This window comes from Rhea pennata, chromosome 3, assembly GCF_028389875.1.
Source record: "Rhea pennata isolate bPtePen1 chromosome 3, bPtePen1.pri, whole genome shotgun sequence".
Lineage (NCBI taxonomy): Eukaryota > Metazoa > Chordata > Aves > Rheiformes > Rheidae > Rhea > Rhea pennata.
The window spans coordinates 42,494,859-42,518,610 of NC_084665.1; the positions used below are offsets into that span (position 1 = coordinate 42,494,859).

General features: G+C 38.3%; 1 protein-coding gene across 1 annotated transcript in view; it reads right to left on the reverse strand.

Moving 5' to 3' along the window:
* Positions 1-23,752, reverse strand: part of WDR64 (WD repeat domain 64) — an 85,341-nt gene that overhangs the window by 12,531 nt on the left and 49,058 nt on the right. The window contains exons 11-18 of the mRNA XM_062573039.1: positions 22,683-22,809; positions 20,335-20,483; positions 18,037-18,160; positions 15,748-15,920; positions 11,353-11,529; positions 6,824-6,954; positions 3,416-3,508; positions 903-996 (exon numbers count right to left, since the gene is read on the reverse strand). Of these exons, the coding sequence (XP_062429023.1) occupies positions 903-996; positions 3,416-3,508; positions 6,824-6,954; positions 11,353-11,529; positions 15,748-15,920; positions 18,037-18,160; positions 20,335-20,483; positions 22,683-22,809 (1,068 nt within the window). The remainder of the gene's footprint in view (positions 1-902; positions 997-3,415; positions 3,509-6,823; positions 6,955-11,352; positions 11,530-15,747; positions 15,921-18,036; positions 18,161-20,334; positions 20,484-22,682; positions 22,810-23,752) is intronic.

Below are 23,752 nucleotides of genomic sequence, written 5' to 3' on the forward strand. Positions count from 1 at the left end.
AGGCTGACAGTAATCAGCAAGAAGCCTCAAAATTAAAGTCAAAGAAGGCAGGAAAAATTACATAGTCATGAGTGTTTGAGGTGTCTTAGAAGAAGACAAACCATTTTAATTTCATCCTACCTATTATCTACCATGCTTGATGTGTTGGGCTTTTGGAGATTCTTTTAAGATCTGCATATGGCTGTGCATTTTGTTATTCTAATAACTACATAGTATAGGCTACTGTATGCTTTAGTCTGCAGATCAAAACTAGGCCTGTGCCAACTTGGCAATCTATTCAAGTGCCATATTTTGTTGAAAAAAAAAAGCTTGAAAGAAACTGAGAGATAGGATCAGTTTTTTTCCTTTTCTCTTAATGCCATTTATTGCTCTGCAGATATGGCATCTTCTGCTGGCAGAAAAGGAAAAAGTTCCATAAAAATCACAATGGTATCCCTAGCAAAAATACACAAATTGAAATACTAGCAGCTTGACAGCAAATTAAAAAAAAAAATACCATTTCTGTTCTTTGAAAATGCTTTAAATTTAGACAATATATCCATGGCATCTAAGCCAGTCTGGCTGCAATGTAGTCACTTCATGATTTATCTGTTTTACCTTATCCTTCTAGTTCTCAATTGTTTGAAAGTCAGAATTGCTGGTGATAAGCATCTGACAAAAGCTTTGATAGTCAGCCATTCCATGAAGCAGAGAGCCAGCTGCCTAATGGAATATATTTTTAATTCCCCATCTTGTTCCTACTCTAAACTTCGAAGAATAAAGTTCATTCCTGTGTTATCATTGACCTCTAGCTTTCTGCATGGCTATATGCAGGTTTTTTAGTAACCTACTAGATTTGAAAATAAAAACAAAAGAGAAATTTGTTCTGAATGCTACCAAATTCATGAAGCCACTATACCTACCTTATTTAGGTTCAAATAAGTGTTCTCGTATCCTGGAATGGCACTGGTATCACCCCTTACAGTAGCAGTAGTAGAGGAGAGGGAACCAGTTTTCCTATGTGAAAGAAAATATTCAGGGACAGATGGCTGACAGTACAAAATACAGTATCAGAGATCACTAACATTCTTGAAGATACTGGAAATCAACATTGTCCAGTGTAATAAGGCATAATAAAAACAGTGCCTGAAGTGATTAGACTGGTTAGACTAAGGATTGCTGATGTTTTAGAAGTTTATCCAAGTAACTAAGCACGATTTGCTTATCACAAAGCCAACCTATCCTGTCAGAACTTGTGAATAAATTAAATCAAAATACTGGTTTTCATGCTAATATAAAAGTGATGGGGAAAAATGCAGCATTTGCTAACAGCTTGTTCTCTTTCATTTTATAGCATACTTTGCTCTGCAAATAGCTTTCAATTAATTATAGAAACACCCTTTCAATCTATTAAAACAGTGCTCAGAAATGGGATTGTGTGGAAGAAACTCAACGAAAAAAAATGGATGTAGTCTCCAATATTTTCATTTCTGAATCAAGAAAAGTTCTAACAGACAGCAGACTTAACTTACACTGATATCGCAGTTGTTCTGTTTTCTACAAGACTATCTGAATAACTGGGATAATGTAAAGACTATATAGAAAGTATGCAGCCAAGATAGCGCACTTAGATTTGTATAGGTGGCTCTGATTTTGTAGTTTTTCAGTGTTTAATTTTACAACATATATGGATGTGGGATCACAGTCAAATTCACTCAGGTACCTTTACAGAACATACAAAACATAAATCTATATGATTCAAAGTCATTGCAGAAACTTCATGCTTAAACATTATCAATTTTTTTTGATCTATAAAAAAATCTATTTGTGAATTTTAATTGCTACATTTAATTTACCTAGTATTTTTTAAATTAATCATTAAGTTCTAATGTCAAAAAGCAGATCTATGTTCAATTAAGTTGCAATGTCACATTTAGGGGTATAGTAAATGCATAAGCTCCTTGAAGGTTTTAAAGTGACATAAGAGCATAAACCATCTTTATGATTAAGGGAGCAAAAAGGTTGCCTAATTGCTTAAGACCTTAAAGCTGCATAAGCATATAAACTGTATTAGTCCTTTTGGCTGTCACTGCCTTTGTATATGCATTGGAAGATAAGGACTTCTGAAGTTATGCATGCATGCAACCCCTTTCACTCAAAATCACAGAATTACAGAATGGTTGAGGTTGGAAGGAACCTCTGGAGATCACCTAGTACAACCTCCCCCTGCTCAAGCAGGGTCACCCACAGCAATTTGTATCCGGGCCTGCGTCTAGATGGCTGTTGAATATCTCCAAGGATGGAGACTCCACAACCTCTCTGGGTAACCTGTTCCAGTGTTCTGTCACCCTCACAGGAAAGAAGTTTTTTTTCATGTTCAGATGGAACTTCCTGTGTTTCAGCTTGTGCCTGTTGCCTCTTGTCCTATCACTGGGTGCAACTGAACAAAGTCTGGCTCCTTCCTCTCTATACCTTCCCTTCAGAGGCTCATACACATTGATAAGATCCCCCCTCAGTCTTCCCCAGGCTGAAGACTTCCAGCTCTCTCATCCTTTCTGCATATGAGAGATGCTGCAGTCCCTCAGTCATCTTAGCAGACCTCTGCTGGACTTGCTGCAGTAGCTCCATGTGTCTCTTGTACTGGGGAGCCCAGAACTGGACACAGTACTCCAGATGCAGCCTCATGAGGGGCTGAGTAGAGCGGGACGATTACTTCCCTCAGCCTGCTGGCAATGCTCTTCCTAATGCACTTCAGGATACCATTGGCCTTCTTGGCCACGAGAGCGCATTGCTGACCCATGGTCAGCTTGTTGTCCACCAGGACACGCAGGTCCTTCTCCGCAGGGCTGCTTCTAGCAGGTCAGCCCCGAAGCTGTACTGCTGCATGGGGGTTATTCCACCCTAGGTTCTTCTCTGCCCAATTCTCCAGCCTGTTGTGGTCCCTCTGAATGGCAGCACAACCCTCCAGTGTATCAGCCAGAACTCCTCCCAGTTCGGTATCACCAGCAAACTTGCTGAGGTTGCAGTCTGTCCCTTCATCCAGGTCACTGATGAATAAGTTGGACAATACTGGACCTGGTTTTGACCCCTGGCGGACACCACTAGCTACAGCCAGTTCTCAGTCCACTTCACTGTCTGCTCATCTACCTCGCACTTTCTGAGCTTGCTTTAAGTGGGCATCTTTGGCATTTACAGCTAAAATTCTGCTCTCCATGCAACACTACCAATATACGCCACCTTCTAGTTTGTTTTAAGATGAAACAGTGAACAGTGAACTTCCCTCTGTTTGGACTTAACACTGAATTGATTAGATACAAAACCAAAACCAAATCCCAACTTTAAACAGATGTCTTGGACAAAAATTACATCAGTTTTATACAGCAAAATTCCAGATGAATACCCCTGCCCTGGTAGATGATACAATGCATACCGTTACCTGGAGCAGAAAGCACTGTGGACAAGGAACAACACAGCACTGACTCCAGGTGTTTGCGGAAGTGAAATCTGGCTGTCTTCATTCATTTTATACCTGAAAATAAAGATGTTTGTACAGGATATGTCAGGTAGGTTGTGTATTCTTCTCAGAAAAAGTTATAGACTTTACTGGTAATCTAAAAAATTAAACATTTGGTTTCTTAGAGCATATGTCAGCTGAAAGTTTTAGACACAGTTTTCCAAAATCAGTTAATCAGTGATGATGGATTAATGATAGTGAAGAGTAAATACAGAATGTGCTGGTTCCAGAAAAAACAGGAACCTGATGGAATGACAAACATTTCATTCCATCAAGCATTTCCTTGAGAATTAGTATTTAAGATAAAAGTAAAATAACTTACACTGAATTTAACTAGCGAAGTTAATATTAGAAAAACACCTGTTCCTAGCATTCAATCCAGTCATGTAACCACTGAGCATAATATCCTACTTGCAAAGTATTGGTTTCTCTTTCTTCCGTGCATCCATATGAACTGGCCTCCTGATATATGGGGAGGCAAAAGCAAAGGAAGAAGAGACAGTGCCAGAACTGCATTTGGGCTTTTATTTCCTGTTGTGCAGATAAATTCAGCTCACTTTCTCACAGATGTGCCTATTTTACACATGAAGAATGCAGTGAAACTATCAGGTAGCATAGCTAAATCTTGACTTTGAATGATCTTAAAAAAGCCTGTATTCCATAGCCAATACAGAACCACCATCACGCCTCTCCAGTCAGTCTAACCTAACTTGTTGTCATTGTTTGCTTTCCTGATGTGGCAGATTATTCCAGATCAGAATTTCTGGAATTATCCTGAACCATTTTGTCATTTCTGTGAACTGCTTTATTTCCTGCAGTATATTATGCGTAACCAGGAGCAAATAGAAAGATCTTAACCTTTTAACTTACCAAATCACTTCAGTTTTCTCCTTGTTGGACATGTAACCTGTGGCTTTCTTTTTGTTACTGACAGCTTTGAACTTAAAATAATAATTGAAGAAACTAATGCCAGTTCTGACTCTGGCACTGGAATGCACATCTTCCACCTGCCAAAGAGCTGCCATGTATTATGATGAAGCAAAAGCAGCTTCTCAACAATTCCTGCTGATGCTGCTTCACTTTGAAAAAATAATTGACTAGACCTGGGAAGTATGGAGTTTTCTTTCCTATCTTGTGATTCCATATGTGGCTAAGATTTCCATGCAAACTGAAATTAAGAAAAGAAAATGAAGATTCCACTTTGCCATTTGCACTAAACTGTATCCTGTAGCATGACAGTTAAATCTTGTGGAAGATATAGGTTCAAAACCATCTAGACATAAGCAGGAACTAAGTCCATGTCTCCAAAGTACTGAGGCGTACCTTAGTCATAGGCTTCTTGAATGGAGAGGACTCTAAATATTTCCTCTTCCTTTCAAGTGACTGACAGCTAAACATTTCAAGTTGAAGTAAACATTTTTCCCAGGTGATTTTTTGTATTCTTTTGAAGTGAATAACATCAAATAAATTTTCAGCTTTTACCAATCTAAAATATATTTTTCTCCCCTCAATTTGATTGCCCCCCCCAAAACCAAACTAACCAACAAGTTTTTTCTATTAGTTACTACTGGTCTTGTTAAAAGTTTTTGCTAGAACTAGGCAAAACAGGTTAGTGGTATTTGATGTAGAATCTGATGTGGGCAGATAGATGCCAGCTGGAATCGTAAAGGTGTTTCAACAAAACGCCTCTACTCCTTAGTAGGTAGGAGATGGGAAGGCATGGTAAAACATTCCTCAAAGCTATACAGCTTTTGGGTTGTGTCTCTCCCTAGCCCCCTCAAATTACTTGAATTTCCCTAAATTGTCTATGAGAAAGAAGAGCTATTTCAAAAGGAAATTATCTTCATCAGACTTGAAGGTAAGAATAAAAAGACATTTAAAATGAGCAAGGAACAAGAGAGGCTCTACCACAAATATAGGTTGAGGGGAAAAATACAGAATTGCAGAAAGGCACAGTTATTAGAACAGTACAAAGGTTAAAAAAAGACCAGAGGATAATACAAAAAATATAATCCTAAAAAACTAGCTGTTGCCAAAACAGTACTCTCCTTTGCAAAAGAATTTAGTTTCTTTCTTTAAGACAAAACTGGTTGTGTAGTTTTTCACTGGTCATATCTTTTTCTTGTTGCTTACTGAATTATCCATTTTTCTCCCTTGACACCTTACCCCTTCAGGCAGGCAGTGATGGCTGTCCTTCCCCTTCACCTCTTGGAATGGAATGTCTTTCCATTACTTCATCTTTCTCACTTTCAAGATCAACATCACTGCTTAATCCCACAGCTCCAGCTCAATAGACTGTGAGAGGCTTATTTCTGTCTGTCTCATTTTAAGAAAATTAGTTTGGTAATCACAGAATCACTCAAAAATCAAGGTTCAAGGATCTTTTAATAGAAGGACAGCCAAATTCACCATCTGAAAGTACATCTAAATATAATTAAACCTCAATCTGAAAGCCAGAAGCAATGACTGTAACATAGTTAAGTGGGCATTTCAATTTCCCTTTTCAGTGAATGGCTAGGATATTCAGCTACACATCTATAAAAGGCATCTCCTTACTAATGAAGGAAGGATGCTGACTAAACCTCTCTAGCCAAACAAGAACAGTGGAACAAGCCAACACTGCAGTGCCTGTTCTCAAGGCACATTGTAAGAAAAAAAAAGAAATGTGCAAAGCTTTTCAAAGTGCCATTTAAGAGCCTACACTGAAGCTGCTTGCCTGTTCCTACCTTGAGCCAGAAATTTTCATATGGATGTGGAAAAGTGTCTCAAAGATTGCATCTGTCTGGGAGAAAGAACCTTTATGTACTTTATTTTCTGAGACACACTAATTTCCAAACCAAAGATGAAGAAATAAGATAAAATAGGGAGCAGAACTGGCACCACATCAATCGCTGATAATGCAGCACTTTTGTCAGTATCAGCAGAAATTGCATTACTTTCCAGATGTCCTCCTAAATAAAGCATCCAAAATAAGGATGCTGCTACAGCACTGTAGCAACCACGAATCAATGACAGAGACTTAGCGAGTTTTCCTCAGTGGTGGTGCTGAATTATGTCAAAACCCTATTCTTGATCACATTACTTCTTTCACAAAAGGACAGCATACTGGCTAGCAGAATAATCTTGAAGGAGAGGGTTGGGGGGGAGGGGAGATAAATTGCAACTCTTAACTCCTACTTCTCTGTCACCCTTGACAGATGGCTCACACATCAGGAATGATACTTCTAGTAGCAAATACTGAAAAATCTACCTTAGAATTTCCAATATGTTCTTTGAAAGGTTAGTGTGAAATACTGGAGATCAAAATGTCTCTATGGAAATATTACTTACAGACATCTGACAGAGGCAGCTTCAAAATCCCACAAAATTACTGCACCATTTGCACTTCCTGTAGCTATCAAACTGCATCCTCCTGTTTTTAGCACATCAAAGCACTTAATTTCCCTGGAAGGTACAAAATTCTACAAAAGCATTAAAAAGGAGTTTTAGTTGCAGTAATGTGGACACTAGAGCATTAAATGTTTTAATTGTTAATTTAACAAGATGTCGAAATTGACAGTATCTACAGCAATCATAAATTCAATACACTTTATTTGAATGCTACTGTATTTGAGACATCCAGCAGCACCAGGAGGAAGCAGTGAATGCTAGTAGTTGAAGACTCCCTGCTGCGGGGGCTGGAAGCCCCCATCTGCCAACTCAACATGCTGTCTAGGGAGGTTTGCCGAGGGCTCAGATCCAGAACACTATGAAGAGGCTGCCAAGGCTCGTCTGGCCCTCAGACCTGCCTCCCTGCTGCTTCTTCATATGGGTGCCAAGGACACTGCTGGGGAGTCCTGCTGTGTATCAAGTATGACTGCATGGCTCTAAGGATGACGGTCAAGGACATGGTGGTGTTCTCCCCAATCCTGCCAGTGAGGAGGAAGAGTTTGAGGAGGAGTGAACAGATTCTGTAGGTCAAAAAGGTACCACAGGACCATCTTTGAGAATTGAGGACTGCTAGGAAGAGATGGGATCCACACAATGAAGTGGTGCAAAACCATCTTTGCCAACAGGTTGGCCAACTTGGTGAGGAGAGCTTTAAACTAGGAATGATGGGGGAGGGAAAGAATGACAAACAATCCTGTGAGGAAGAGGTGAACCAAGCTGATAAGCAAAAGGTGCAAGGTGGGCTGAAAGGGGCCTAGCTCAAGTATATGCACACAAGGAAGGAAGTAGTCTGCAAGACGGTATTATGGAAGAAGCACTCATACCTTTTCTGGGAAATCAGCAGATTGGGTGCCTCTCTGATGAGCCTGTACAGTAATGCACTCAACAGAAGGAACAAACAGAAGGGATGAGGGGTCTGCATACAGTTGCAGGACAATGATCTCACTAGAATCATAGAGACCTGGTGTGATAGCTCATGAGACTGAAATGCTGCAATGGATTCATATAGGCTCTTGAGGAAAGACAGAATGGGAAGAAGAAGAGAAGCAGCTGCCCTTTATGTAAGAGAGCAACAGGAATTTACAGAGATCTGCCAGTTGAGTGCTTATGGGTCAGGATTAGCAAGCAGACCAACGTGGGCAACATTGTGGTGAATGTCTGGTGAGATCGCCTGCTCAGGAAGTAGATGACACATTCAGACAACTGGAAGAAGCCTCACGCTTGCATGCTCCAGTCCTCATGGGAGATTTGAACCATCCCAATATCTGCTGATGGGATAACAGAAGAGCACAAGCAATCCAGATTTATGCAGTGCACTGATAACTTCCTGACACAGGTGACAGAGGAGCTGATGAGGGGAGGTGCTCTGATGGACCTCACATTTACAAATGAGAAGAATCGGTTGGGGATGTGAAGGTGGGGGCAGCCTTGGCTGGAGTGACCATGAGATGGTGGCGCTCATGATCCTGAGAGGAGGGAACAAGGCAAAAAGCAGGATCACATCCCTGGGCTTCAGGAGAGCACACTTTGGCCTGTTCAGGGACCTGCTTGGAAGAATCCCATGGGAATCCCAGTCCTGGAGGAAAGAGGAGTTCAGGACGCCTCCTGATTTTCTAGGATCACCTCTTCCAAGCTCAGGCCTGGTCCTTCACAATGAGCAGGAAATAGAGCAAAGTCTGCAGGCATGAGCAAGGAGCTCCTGATAAAACCCAGGCATAAAAAGGAAGCCTACGAGAGGTGGAGGCAGAGTCTGGTCACCAGGAGCAATACAGAGACATTGTCTGAGTGTGCAGGGATGGGATTAGGAAAGCTAAAGCCCACCTAGAGTTGAATCTGGTAAGGCATGTGAAGGACAACAAGAAGGGCTTCTACAGGTATGTCAGCAGCAAAAGAAACATGAGGGAAAATACACGTCTGCTGCTGAAGGGGGCATGGGAACGGGTGACAAAAGACAAGGAAAAGATGGAGGTACTCAATGCCTTCTTTGCCTCTGTCTTTACTGATAAGACTTACCTTCAGAAATCTCAGGTGTCTGAGACCAGTGAGAAAGTCTAACACAAGGAACACCTACCCTGAGTGGAGGAGGATCACATTAGGAAACATTTAAACAAACTGTACATACAAAAACCCATAGGCTATGATGGGATGCATATATGAGTGCTGAGAAAGCTGGTCAATACTATAATGAGGCAACTCTCAATTTGAAAGGTCATGGTGACTGGGAAAGGTTCCTGAAGATTGGAAGAAAGCAAATGTCACTTCCATCTTCAAGAAAGACAAGAAGGAGGATCTGGGGAACTACAGGCCAATTGACTTTACCTTGAAGCCTGGGAAGGTGACAGAGCAAGTAATTCTGGAAACTATTTTGAGGTACATGAAGGACAGGAAGATTAGTGGGGGTAGGCAGCAAGGATTTTAAAAGGGGAAATCATGCCTGACCAATCTGGATAGTCTTCTGTGACTTCTCTAAGATGAGATTGGACAAGGGAGATCAGTGTACTAGATTTTGATTAAGCATTGAGAAATGCTATTAAAAGCTTGCTGTCTCAGAGACTGTTGCATGGTAAATCCTAGTATAGCCTAACTTTTAAAATGACAATCACTTTTTACTGATAGGAACAATGGTTCAAGACCATTCATAAAGCTCTTGGAATAGCCCAGAAGAATTGGAATTATCCCTTGCTTTTGGTTCTTGTGTTTTAAGAACAGTTAGTTTATCAGCCTGCCCGTCCATTCACCTGTCCTTTCTGCCTATGACACTACAGCTTTCCCTATACACCCAAATGCAATAAGTATAATTTGTACTTATGTATTCTACAATTATTGAATTGTCACCCTTATTACTAATGTCTAGTACATAAACATGTCTTCTTCATCCAAACGGAATTAAAAACAAGATTAAGTGGACAGTGCTTTGTATTACATTGAAATTGCAACACCAGATCAGAACTATGGATTGTGTTCAGTGACATTCAATACCTCAATTGATTTAGAGCAAGTTTAAATCACAAAAGTAGTCAGAGAGTAAAATGCATCCTGAAAGGTTATTTATTAATCTCTAATATTTTGCTCTAAGTGACCCTGCTTGAGCAGGGGGGTTGGACTAGATGATCTCCAGAGGTCCCTTCCAACCTTACCGATTCTATGATTCTACAATTAATTTAAAATTTGAAGTCTCAAGTTTTGTACTCTTTCCAAAAATATCTTTTTAGTATTAACCATTGTATCACTGAGTATTTCTGTTACCTAAATAAGTTTCTGTTTCCCCTTTAAATGTGATTATGCTCCTGTCAATGATCTGGTAACAAATAAAGTAAAAGTAATTGCCCTGTGTATCAGTTGAATTCATCACTGTTCTATTTCACTGAGTATCTCCTTTTTCTTCTGTTATATGCTATAATGATCAGAGTGGTAGTAATTAAAGAACTTTGCTGTTACATGATGAGCAGTTTACTCAAATAGATTTTGTGTCCTTGATCTCTCTGAGATGAAGTTCAGTGAAGGTTCTCTCCTAAAGTCCATGGGGAAGGAATATGGAAAAATACTAGATGGGAAAGTAAAAAAGATACCAGGCAGATGATAACACTGCTGGAGGAAGGAGTCCTGGAGAGGTACAGCTGGAGATGACTATAAGTAAGGATAAAAATGGAGTTGTGATATTTACATTCACTTTGGTTTCTCTATACTTATCCAAAGTAACGGAATGTTTAGTGCACCAACTGCAGCATCTTTCTCCATACCTATTCTCAAGCAGAAACAGCAGAGCTCACAAAGGAGTTATGTTTGCAGATATTCTCCTATTAGCCAGCAGCCTTTATTATGTGCAACTCACTGTGGCAATTTTAAACAGCAACAAGAACCAGAAGCACTTTTTTAAAAAAAGGCAGCAGTCTGCAGATTTTTGCAGCACTAGCCACAGGCACTGTGAAAAAAAAATATTTGCTCTGGGAAGAGAGATTTGGCAAGTCATTGTTTAATGTTATTTGAAATTGGAAAGGTATCTCACCAGTTACATACAGGGCTAAGAATTACTTTAACGTCTGCCCAATCTTCATGTGCCACTATTACTGAAGATCAGTTTATCAATAATATTGAAATGTCAATATCAAAATATCAAAATATTGAATAATATTTTACACTTCCTTTGTAAAAGACTCATCATATAAGGACCTCAACTTTTATTATTTTCTACAGGAATGGGAAGTGCTTAATCCTGGAGACAACCATGCAATTGGTTATTAGGCAAATATACCCCACAGAAACAATTACCCTCTTACATGATTTATTTTAGACTTTTTAGTGTACTGAAAAATTTGGAATACCTATTTGGTTTTCATCCTGTTGTTAAAACATGCATTTCTCAGTTGCATAGTAAATTTTTTACTTTCTGATCTTTTCTAAATAATGTTGAAATTTGAAATGTTTCTCACCTCTGTTTCATTGCTTAGAGAACTGGTGTCAAGTAACAGCTGAATATCTGGAAAAAATTCATGTGCTTGTAAGGAGTCAGGCTTCAGTGACAGAGACAAAACTGAATTCTTTTGTGGAAACGCCACTGCCTCGGGAAGCACCCATGTAACATTTAGACATGTTTGAACTTCGTTGCCCTATTAAAAAAATTGACTTAATAAGAGAGAAAGAAAGGATTTTTGTATTCATAAGTAAAAGATCAGTGTGTGCCAAAACCTTGTTTTTCTGTGCCAAACTACAAAAAATATTGCACACTTCACTTTGCACTTACTACAGTGCAAACAGAAGAGCAAGTTAAGATATTTCAGCTCACCTTGCATTACCTGCTAGTATATCAGAAGTTGACTAGCTGTGGAGTTCGGAGTTTTTTGATTGTCTGCAATTTAACTACCCACTTAAATCGAGTTGTCGCTTCAGTTACAGCTGCTTGTTTTATTAACTTTGGTAATCTCCAGTTCATATCTAGCATGTCAGCAAAGCTGGTGACTGTCCCACTTGTGTGAAAAGATCAAGGTCTTTGGTTCAGCCATGCCTCTCAGTTACTGATCTTTTCCCATTGTGCCTAGAGCCAGAGGAGTTATCACGATAGTTTCTCCACCTATAACAAACCCACTCAGTATCTAGTTTATGCTTTAACCTTGATATCTCTATATTTCTGTTTTGGGAAGTGTTACAAAAATTGGCTCCTTGGGTTTTGTTCTGTTTTCAGAGATGTCTAGAACTCCAAAATGAGTATCAAATGTATCAAACAAGAAATTGCTTGGGAGAAGGACTAAAAATTTTAATCAGTATTTCTGTGTGGTTTCTAGAATAAAATTTACTCACAGCAGTATTTGGGTTAAATTGCTTTCTAAGCTGTTAGTAAACTGAATACAGAATATCTTTTACCAATTTAGAAATACCAGATTTAATTATTTATTTCAAATTTTATTATTGCGAGGTTGAATTTTCAGAGCTGCTGCATAAGGAGGCTCTCTTTCACTGCAGTCTTCATGGAGAGAAAGCATTATATAGAAATGCCTGGTATGTTCCTATCTACAGCAATCAGAATGTATTATGTTGTGTATTAGAGAGAATAAATCCATGTACAATTATAAAAAGCTGTTACCTCACGATCTTATAGGTTTTAGGGTTGTATGTTTTTATATACAGTGCTACAACTATCCATTGCAGGGTTATGGTTATGTGATTTGCTAGTGCCTCATGGATGTGATGTTAGACTGGAACAAGAAGTGCATTCATCAGTCTATGAACTTCATTCGTACAGGCTGTTTGACACATCCCAGATATATCTACAGGCAAACTACTTCAGAGCATCTGCTATCCCTGGCAACAGTACAGCAGATTCCTCCAAATACTAAACTCTTTTTGGGATGCTGCTCAAGTTTACCTTGCTACCTATCACACTTACATATCATATGCCTATCATTACCTATCACACTTAAAGCCTTTTTAAAAATGTAGTAATAATAATAAGCTGTATTTCTCATTATCTTTGACATATTTGTGTAAAAAAGTAGTTCAACAATTACACGCCACAGTGCTAATGTACTTAGATTCATACAGACTTGGAAGAGATGCAACTGTTCCTTACCAACCTGTTTGTCAAGGTATACATTTTCATCACATGCATGATTTAGCAATTTCAGTAATAACACTGGGGGGGCATTTGTTGGGCTTAGTATTTCAGGAAAAAGCTGAATTTCAAAAGCAAAAACAGCTTTTTACTAGCAGGAGACTCATAAGTAATAAACTATATACAAAGACAAAAGCTTGTATGTTTTTTCCTAAATGTATCATTGGCTAATAAATCTTGTTACTCCTTCCTACAGATCTTCCTTCCCTTTCACTCAGTGGATTTAAGGGCTCATACAGCGAATCTGTTTTAAGTAAAATATTCCAATCTTGAGGAAGACAATTCCAGAAGAACAGTCTGTCTGATAAATCAGGCCTCATCTGTACGCTCCAAATACATCCCGTTAATTTTTAGCTGAAAGAAACACAGAGTAGACTGGAAATTGAGCCAAGTTCAGGAATTCAGTATGACGTATTGCTGCTTTGTCACTTTGTATCAGTTTTTAAGCAGTCACTTTCCTAATTTAGGATTTTAGTAGGAAAATAAAATCCTTCAATCAAAATCTTTTCTGATACTGAGTTTTCTTGCAGGATAATACCACGGTCATCTACTTTTCAGAGAGGAAAAATGCAATAAGAGGAATATTGGGCTATAGTTAGAGAGCTCAAAACTATCGGGTTATAGGCTTGAGGCCTTTGAGGTTTCTGATATTGAATCCTGAGTCATGAGAGTTTACTATCAGTAAATATTAAATGGAGCCCTTATGGTAGAGATGTCTGGGATGGAATGGCAAATATCTGAATCTCAGTGCTTGATGGCTTAATTGAGACAATCTCTCTACACAGAACTGTTACCAAAAGCTCAAGCAGATGATCTGTGCTGTTCCATGGCCTGAGGAGTACACTGAGGCTGACAGGCAGCTATGGAAGAGGAAAAGGTACAGCTGCCTCACGAGAACATGGCACTAGGCCAGAGGCACTACTGTTAAAGAGCAGGGCTTTATTCAAAGCAGCGGGGCTGAGTACATAAACAGGATTTGCAGGAACAGTTCTAGTCTGTCTCAGCTGCTAGTGAACTAAAAACTCTCTAAACAGAGTAAACTCCATCTATAATAACAATGGTAAAAATTTAAAGCTTTCACTGTAAAGGATCTATAACTAAACGCTTTAGAAGTAAACTTCTTGTGACTAACTTGTGACTCCTTCGCTAAGCTGTGCTCTCCTTCTCCAATGAACCTAGCAGCCTTCTGAAGGAGTGTACTCAGTGAGCAAACTTGGGAGGGGTCTGAGGCTCTGGTTTGGGGCTTAAGGATGTTCAGCTGCCCTTGCTCTATGTCTCAGAGTAGAGTTCTAGATGAGAGGCCTGAGAACAATGATGTCCTATATAAAAGGTTTCTTCTATTTAAAAAGAGAAAATACATTGTTCAGGTGAGGATCACCTCATTTTAGCAAAATTCCTCTTCCTCTTGTGTAGACTGTGTATCCTTCCCATACACTTCAAGAAGCCTCCCAAATGGATGCTGGTTCCTTCTCAACTGTAAGCCACTGCTGCATAAACAGCAGAGCTAATTCTTATTTCTTACACCACTCTGGTAAATCATGTAAATATTACTGAGATGACCTCTTGAATGCAAAGGAAAGTATTTAAACACTGCAGTTTTTAATGTTACAGCCAGTCCCAGGGATATCATTACAACAGCCAGATCTGGAGCTATTCTGATCAGAGTGGCCTCTGAGTGGTCAGTGTTACTTTACGCAAACCCCCAACACATCAGTGTTAGGGAATGGAAACAAGGTACTAGACATTTCTTTCCTAAGACATTATTTTTGGGAGTGATGTGGTGGCTCCTCTCCCTTCGTGAACTGCCAGCGTATATATTAGGTAAACAGGTAGGGAGCATTTGGCTATATAAACCAGCAAGAAAAAAATGGCTCCAAAGGGTTCTGCATGCAGTAGCCATAACTCAGTCTGTGCAGGCTCTGCTCAGTGTCACACTCCTGGATCTACCAGTGCATACAAAATCCAATTTTGTCATGTGATATATACGCTATGTAAACAATGTGTATCAAATACACAAGTCCACAATACATTTATGTCGTTTTTTTTTTTTTTTTTTTTTTTTTAAAAAAGCTAATCGATACCAGGACTGGGAGTTGCACAGCTTCAGCACTTGATGAAGCCTCAGAGTCACTTTGAAAACTTTCTCTAAGTAATTCAGGCCATTGCAGGCCCTTTGCATCAATAATCCAGAAGGGAGCATTTCAGCTGCTAATGTTAGTTTATGAAGGACGAAAGAAAGGAAACAGTTTTAAGATATAGTAACCATATTCTCCAACCATGCATCATCTCACTTATTTGACTATTCCTATTAACTTTTAATGAGTAACAGTATATGCATGCAAAGTATGTAAGATCTTGTGGCTCTTTTCCAGCAAACACAGATTAATTTGACAACAGTGACAACATATTCAAGAATTGAATCATAAAAGCTCAATCACAAAGAGGAATGTTCATGTCCCATTATAGGGACATGGAAAGAAATGATCAGAATGCTGAAAAAGAGCAACAGACTAATAAACATATTAACACTTAACTAGAAATGCAGGAAACTAGTTTGATGGTATGTAAAAAATGGATAGCTCCCTGTCAGTTTCTAAGTGTTCATCTACAAATTAAGGAAAAAAAGTCTCTGTTTACCTTTAAAATTAGGAGCTACCAAATTAAATTACAAAACAAATTTACATACATATGCATATATGTATACATATATATGAAAAACCTGAATGATTTTCATCTTCCCACTCTGCTCCAAAACAAGAAGCACGTGTTGACTCTGACTAGCTTTCAGATAAACTACTTGAAGCAGACGACGTTTATCATCTTTGCTCTGCTGGGACAAAGGCAAGGCTTTCACTTCCTGCCCACTTCCAAAATCCCAAACTTTAACTGTTCCTAGACAGGAATGAAGAAGATGTACAAAAAAGAATGAACTTTCAAGAATAACACGTTTTAAATTCAGAAACTTGAAATGGATCAGATAGGAGAGAGAGAGAAAAAAAAACAACTGAAGGTTCAGAGCTAGGTTGCTGATCTTTTAAAAGTAATGTTATTGTGTATGTGTTTCTTAGGAAAGCACTCTAAGGGAGACAAGCCTTACCAGAAAACACCTTCACTGCTAGCCCCACTATTTTTCCATCTTTTTCCATGTTTTATTTATTTTGCAGCCCAAGATGAAAGTCCACTGCCTACCTCTCTCGCTCTATTTTTTTTTTTTTTTTTTCTGGACTAAAGCTATCAAGAGCATAAGCAGAGTGGTGGACAGTCTGACGTAAGACTTCAAGATCTAAGCTACAGCAGGGAGCAGAGTGACCCAGATCACAAGACTTTATCTCACAGAATCAGTGAGAAGAAGGAACTTGAATATTCTCTTACGTGAAGCAGTTATCACATATGACTGCATTTTTGTAAGGCTTGATAGCATTCACCTTCTGTCATACTCTTAAGATTCATAAAGGATGCATTCTCTGCTCCCAAGGATAAACAAGAAACATTAGTCTATAACTATGCTGTGTGGAAGAGGCTGTCTTCTGTCTATGTGAGGCAGCTTTCAAATATTTCATGTATTTTAATACTTCAGGTGTGTACTTCTGAACATTTGAATGTGAGCAGAAATCAAGAATTATTCAGCCATGTTAACAGATAACAGAATTATTAAAATTTGTGGCAAAATTCAGTGTAGAATTTGTGAATAAACTGGAGAGGTTTTGTCACATTGTCTAAAACTAATGCATCCTAAATAACATAAGGGAAAAATTCAATATATATATATTCTAGTGTTCAGTGTCTGTAAGACACTATAAAATTTAGCTGAGACACTATAAAATTGGAAAAATGACTTTTTCCAGTATATTACAACTTAATTATTAAAATATCTGTCTGTCTTCCTGCTGCAGAATTATGTGGACTAGTTCAAAATGATTATTTTTCCAAATTGGAAAAACTTGCCTTTTACTATGTTTGTTGTATAAATGCTAGTATACTCATTATGTTCTCATTGTAAATGGATCTAGTTTATATGAATACCATTTTAAACTAAAATGGAAACAATGTCTCAATATAGTAAAGAATGAAACAGAATGTAAACTTGGGTAATGTCAATGCAGTGCTTTTGAAATGGCAAACATTAAATTTGAAGAGGACATACATTTGGGCATATTTACCTTCATTTTAATGCAACGTTCTTGAGCTACAGGGATATAAAATGCTAATGAAAACAATGTGAAAAACAGTTGAGTTGAGGTCATATGCATTCATGAAAGCTGATTTATATCATGCCAGGCAGGAGCCAGTTTTAGTAAGACCATGTAGGAATGCTAAGAGCCTAAAATATGCCAGCATTACAATATTAACTCTAGAAGACCCATAGTATAAGGGATTAGCAAATGGCTTCTAATGTAAAGTTAACTACCAAATTTTATATATATGGAATATTTTCCTCAAGAAACAAATGCAATACTTTTTACAGTTCAATTTACACTGGCTTATCTAAGTGTTATCACTGCAGAAGGATTGCAGAGCTCAAAGTATTTTAGAAATTGTGTAACAAAGGTGGATACTCACAGCCACTATTCACAGTTTAATCCTAGGCCTTTTGGAATGGTTAGTAAAACGAAAAATTGTCTACTCAATCTCGAATCATCTAATTACAGTGGTACCCAGCTCCTAACTCTTATGACGAAACACTTTCAGACTAACAGCTATGCAGGTAGTCTTTCATAAAGCAATGGACTAGTGAAGTGCCAGAGTTCAAGCAGCCTAAAATCACCTTTCAACGAATCAACTGTCGTAGAAAACCCAAACAAGACCAAAAAAGCCCATCCCCTTTCCCCCCAAACTTTAAGCTATGTATCCCTTTCTGTGCATACTTCTCCATTTTGGAGGACAGCCAAAAATCACTTCCTTCTCTCACTGAGACAGAGTGGTTCAAGCCAAATAGTTCTGACTGCTCATATCACATGAAATTTTAAGTAACATTAATGAAAAGGTGGTAATTATTTAATTGCTTTACCATCACATGCCCCAGTAGCAAAATGAAAACCTTTTTCTTCAATGGCTGCACAGGTCACTTCAATATTCAGCCCATGTGCCTCTTCAATCTGATATATTTGATATCCTGTTTCTAGCTCCCAGACCTAAAAAATGATATTAATTATTTGCACTCCATCTTCCAAAAAACTCACTTAATCTATTCTAGTTTAACTGCAGAAAGATGAATACTTCTAATAGCAAATTTTTACATCCCATGGAATAGGCTCTCTGGTAGTTCATGAAATTCATTATCACAATGCTGTATTATTTCACTGAAACAATCGTCATTTCTCTGAAAATGTCTCACTTCCCAGTGAAGCCACTGTAGCATGAAGAGGTCTATATAAAAGGCTATGAGAGAAACCCTTGTTAAGTCAGAGAGACTGTTGTTAAACATGAGTTTTTACAATGCAAAAATCAAGGAAATCTAAGAAAGAATGGTTAGATTTATAATTTCTATGTTGAATATCCAAATGAGGCTCTTCATAAATATTTGGTCTGAAAATGTAGGAATGACTACATCTGATCATTATCTAAGTCTTTTTGGACTTTAAACAGTGCCTTATAATGAAACATCAGTACAGAGTTTGGCCTCTGTAATGGAATCACTTGGATTTAACTGGATTTAGAAAGTAGCTACTCATGTTAGATGCACTATTTGGATCTAATTTTCTATATCACTGAGTGCCCAAAACTATTTTGCAATTGTAATGGTTTTGTAGCCACTGTGGTCTTTGAAAGGGAAGATTTATAGTGAGAAATAACATCTTTATTAGCTGTATAAAATACACAAACATTTATGCAAACAAGCCTTTCTCCAAAGAAGTGGTATACATCAGTAGCTGGCCCCAAAATGTATACTACCTCTTCCTACAAATCTTGCCACCTAACTCCATCAGCAATTAATGACTACTGCAGGTCTTTAGTATCACTGATAATCAGTGTCACACTGTTAATTACATCAACAATGACTGGTTATGTTTGCTGTGAGTTTTCAGATACTTCCACAGTGACTATTTTTCAATTGATTCAAATGTAACTGGTAGAATTAATAGGCACATTTAATTTTTTCAGTAATGTTTCAACACAAATAAATTTGGCCAGAGAATGCATCTCTAGCTTGACAGGATGGGAAAAGCTTGCAGATTTTGGAGGCAATGGTTGCTGATACACCAGTATGAACATGAAAGTCACTCGACACAATTCAAAATTTGATATACAAGAACAAACATTGGTTAGGACCAAATTTTTATGGTCATTACCATTATGTATCTAAAGATGTCCTGGAAAAACTTAAAATCACTCAGATACTAATATTCCATTGAAATCAGTGGGTACTAGGCATCTAGGGGTTCTTAGAATATCTACTGAGTGACTGAGTTCATTTCTAAAACAGTGTCCAAACAACTGTCTCTAAGCGGCTGAGGCTGAAATGAAATAAATGAATTGAAATGAATGGAGAATCTTGCAGCCAGATCCTTCAAAGTTATTTAAGTTTTAGCTTTCATTGACTTCAATAGGAGCTAGATATCTACAAACACTTGTGATCTAAGTTTAAGTGCTTTGGAAAATAAGATTTTTTTAGATGCATTTTGCTCACTCTCCCCATTCCAAATGCCTTACAAGCTCATTTGAACATAGCCAGTGGTCAGGGGACAGGAGTGAGCCATAATAAAAAGTAACAATTGAGAGAGGTTTCTATCGCCTTATTTTTCTTGTTATTTGGCTATTATTTTTAACACTTCTCCCTCACAGTAGGATTTGAAATCCTGAAGGCTCAGGAAAATGTGTTCTAAGAAATTATTTGGAAGAGAAAAGCAGCTACAGAAGGCCAGCAAATTGGCTCCAAGAACTGTTAGCCAAATAGGAACAGATTCAGAAAACAATACAGTGAAAGTCAGGTTGTGTAGTTTAGGCACACTGCATGTACTGGAGGAAATTTTCAATTTTAATCAAGGAATCTTTTTGTCTGAGAGCAAAATCTTTTACATGGTCCTGTTTATACAAAGTGATGTGCTTTGTTGTGCTAGTGTTTGTTAATTATGTCAGTGCAGATCAAGGAAGTAGTTTTCTGACAAAAGTAATGATGTTGAAGCCAAGTAACTTATTTATCATGGTTTACCACTTCCCTGAAGAATGAGAGCACAAAACAGCTACAAAACCAATACTCTGAATTATAAACAACAATCACTCCTATTTAATTGGCCAATAACTTATATTTAATGAAAATAGCTGAAACTTTGCTTTTTCAGTTTAAGGGGTGACAACTTACACTCACCTTCAGTATTGACTCTGAGCAGACAGTGAGAATTTGGTGAAAAGCTCTGTTATAAACCACAACATTGATGCTTTTCTCATGTGTCTGTGGAACCTGTTTTGTATCTTGTATCACATGAGTCAAAGGATAAATATCAATGACCGATGAACCTGCACATGGTCAGAGGGGTGAGAATATGTGCATTTTATATAGAATACCAGTTATATTCCCTGGATATAGAAGGACTTTATATACACCATAAAGTTCATTTGAGTTCTTCTGAACAGAGTAAGGAATCTTCGCTGTTTCTTAAGTATCTCTGTTCCCAAAAACAGAAAATGTTCACACACGCTCCCTAACAAGACAAGAGTTAAACAACTGTGAAATATTTCCCTGCTTTAAACCTTCTCACTTTTTATGGGACCAATATGCTGACTCCAAGGTCACGGAGCTGTAAATCCTCCAGTCCTAGTGTGGGTTGGCGTGGAATGGAATGAACGCAAACATATGAGACTCTGACTGGCAGATAACTCACTAAAGACAATTCTGGTATCCACATTCTTAGAGATAAATTCTATCTGCAGGCAATAAGGGCTTTTCAGTAGCTTCCTTTATAAAGCACTGGGGGGTCTGAATGGCATTTGCAGACACCTTCCAGTGGTCTCTGATCAGAAGCATTACAAAGACAGGAAGGCAGATGGGGCAGACAAGACAAAGGAAAGGACAAAGTTTTCACAACAGGGGCTCACAAGCCAGCGCACACATCCACCTTCCTATTTCAATTCCGATATACCACAGTTCTACCGGCAGCGGAGTAGCAGTTAGCAGATTTGTAGCAAAGGAGGAATTTGCCTAATACTTGGCATGAGTCCAGGCATACCGGCCAGCTTGGAAAAATATGGAAGGAATGCTGTGGTAATATTCAAATGAAGCATGAAGGTGAGCTGAAATCATCCATAAACATTGTCTTCTGTGATTTATGTATATAGTAGACTAATTGAAAATCTTCTCTGGAAAGTCAGGTACATAGCTGTGAGGATTAATTCTCCCACATATAGCCTCAATCTCCCAGGGACAAGGAGACATTCATTTAGCCTTTTAATGGAATCACTAACAGAGTCCAGGCTAAGATTTTTGAAGATATTTAAGCACTGCTCCAATCAGTATTTATACAGGCAAAGCCACCTAATTTTTACAAGGATTTAGCTATGTAAAATAACTGCATGACTGAGCCTTGAAAATCTCACTGATGTAAATTTGAACTGAAGATCCTATCTGTGTTTTAGAGTGATGAAATATCCTAAAAAAATGGACTGATTAGTACTTTGGGCATTTTAGAAAATGACCTAGTAGCTGAAGTTCCTTAAGCTTTGCTATACTGAGCAAATCCCTATATCCATTTAACAATTTGTGGTTTGGAGTCCAATGTATATATTTAGCCTTTTAAAACTGGAGCTTATTGGCAAACTGGGGTTTATTTAGCAGAAACTACGAGGTCACTGAAAAAAAAATGTTCGTCTTCTCCAATTTGACAAGCTTTGTGCCTTTATTCCTGAAACAGGGATAGAAAAAACTCTCTTCAAAGACAATGACCTTATTTTCCTGGTATGTCTCAGGCCTCTATGGCCCCAAGAGGAGAGGTTCAAAGCTTAGGACTCTAGGGTATCAGTGACTACATCACTGCAGTCTCCAGATTCTCTGCCTGAGACCCAGAAGACTTCAGTCCCTAGGAATACAGACAGAGAAAATAAAATCTCACACTATGCTCTGGGCCCTCAGTGCTTCCAACGCCACAATGTCAAGAGACAGAGCACAGAAATTGTGGGATGAACTCCTGCAATATTTAATTCCTGATAAATCTGACAGTGCAGCTGTGCTGCAACCACAGATTGTGGAGTCCTCTGTAGCTACTCAGTTAAACATGGAGTTTGAATACATCCATAAGGGCTACAAAGAGACCATATTTTCCTGCTTTAATCTCCAAATAGGAGGAGAGGGCCAAAGGAAGGGGGGGAAGGATCCAGGAAGATCAGCATTTCAGTAGCTTTTAGTAAAGGACAAGGCTCAATAAGGGTATGTGTATTTTAATTCTCCTGAAGCGGGGTTACCTAGGCTTCAGAGAAGCATTTCTCATTTACTCTGATATTTTAGTTCTCTTGATGAATATTTTCATGTATAATTCCACATTGAAACTAGCACCATATTGGCAAGAATCACTTCAAAATGATCTTATCATGTGTAAATACTCTTACCTCCCCAAATTTGGTGAATCCCATATATCTTCTTCTTGTCCTCAACTTTGGTTATATGTAACTGTAAACCAAACATCTCAAGGGTGATTCACTCACACATTAGTTGTAGTAACATACCTGTGATAAGAGTGCGATGGTTATTGTCAAACACCATGGCAAAGATCTCCATCTCGCCAGGACTCTCTTGATTATCATGGAAGACCTGTAGCAGTGTTAGGGTCTGTATATCCCACACTCTAAAAATCTGGAAGAGAAAGGCCAAAAAATCTAATACTATATCATGTTTGAATTTTCAATCACTTTTCACTTGTATGATGGGAATATAGCCTCCAAAGAAAATCATGCGGTTACACATGGTACTTCCCAAAATCAGCATGGCAAATAAGAGACATTTTTATCTCCATTTTACTAAGGAAAAAAGACACACACAAAAAAAATGATTTTCTTAATCATAAACTGACAAGTCCACAGAACTAGATCTCCTGAGAATCAGTTCTACTCCTTAATGGCAAGATGACTCCATTGTATCATGCTTCTCAGTCATGTAGAAATAAATGAAAATAATTTAAAGGCTTGTATTTTGAACTGTTCTACTGAGCAAAGCATACACCATCTGAACTACCGGGAATATGAAAATTAATTTGAGAAGATTCTAGATCAAGAATTCCTGAAATCTTTGACTGACAGCTGCTATTGGAGCAAATCAAGATCAGGAAATACCACAGAACGATCATTTCACAGAATCAGTAAGGTTGGAAGGGAGATCATCTAGTCCAACCTCCCAAAGACTTCCTGTTGCTGGTTCCACCAGGGCTTGAACCCAGGACCTTCAGCAAGTAAAGCAGATGTGATAACCACTACATTATTATTTGTATGCACACAGTTCATAATGCCCTCCATAAGCAACTACTTCCAACCAATGAGGGTACTATTCTATAAGGAACACCATGCTTGATACTTTTGTTCTTATTTTCAGTACCAACAGAGAATACAACCATTGCCTTAAACTCTAGAACTTACAGGTCAGTGATTATATGTTAGCAACACTCATTTATTCCTGTCAAAACTGGTGCTGTAATTGCTGCAATCCTGTACAAACTGCTCTCAATTCTGCAACAAATTATGATGTAATTTCTCAGACTCCATGGGTTTTAGTGTGGTAAATTTCCCAGCAAGTTAATCTTACT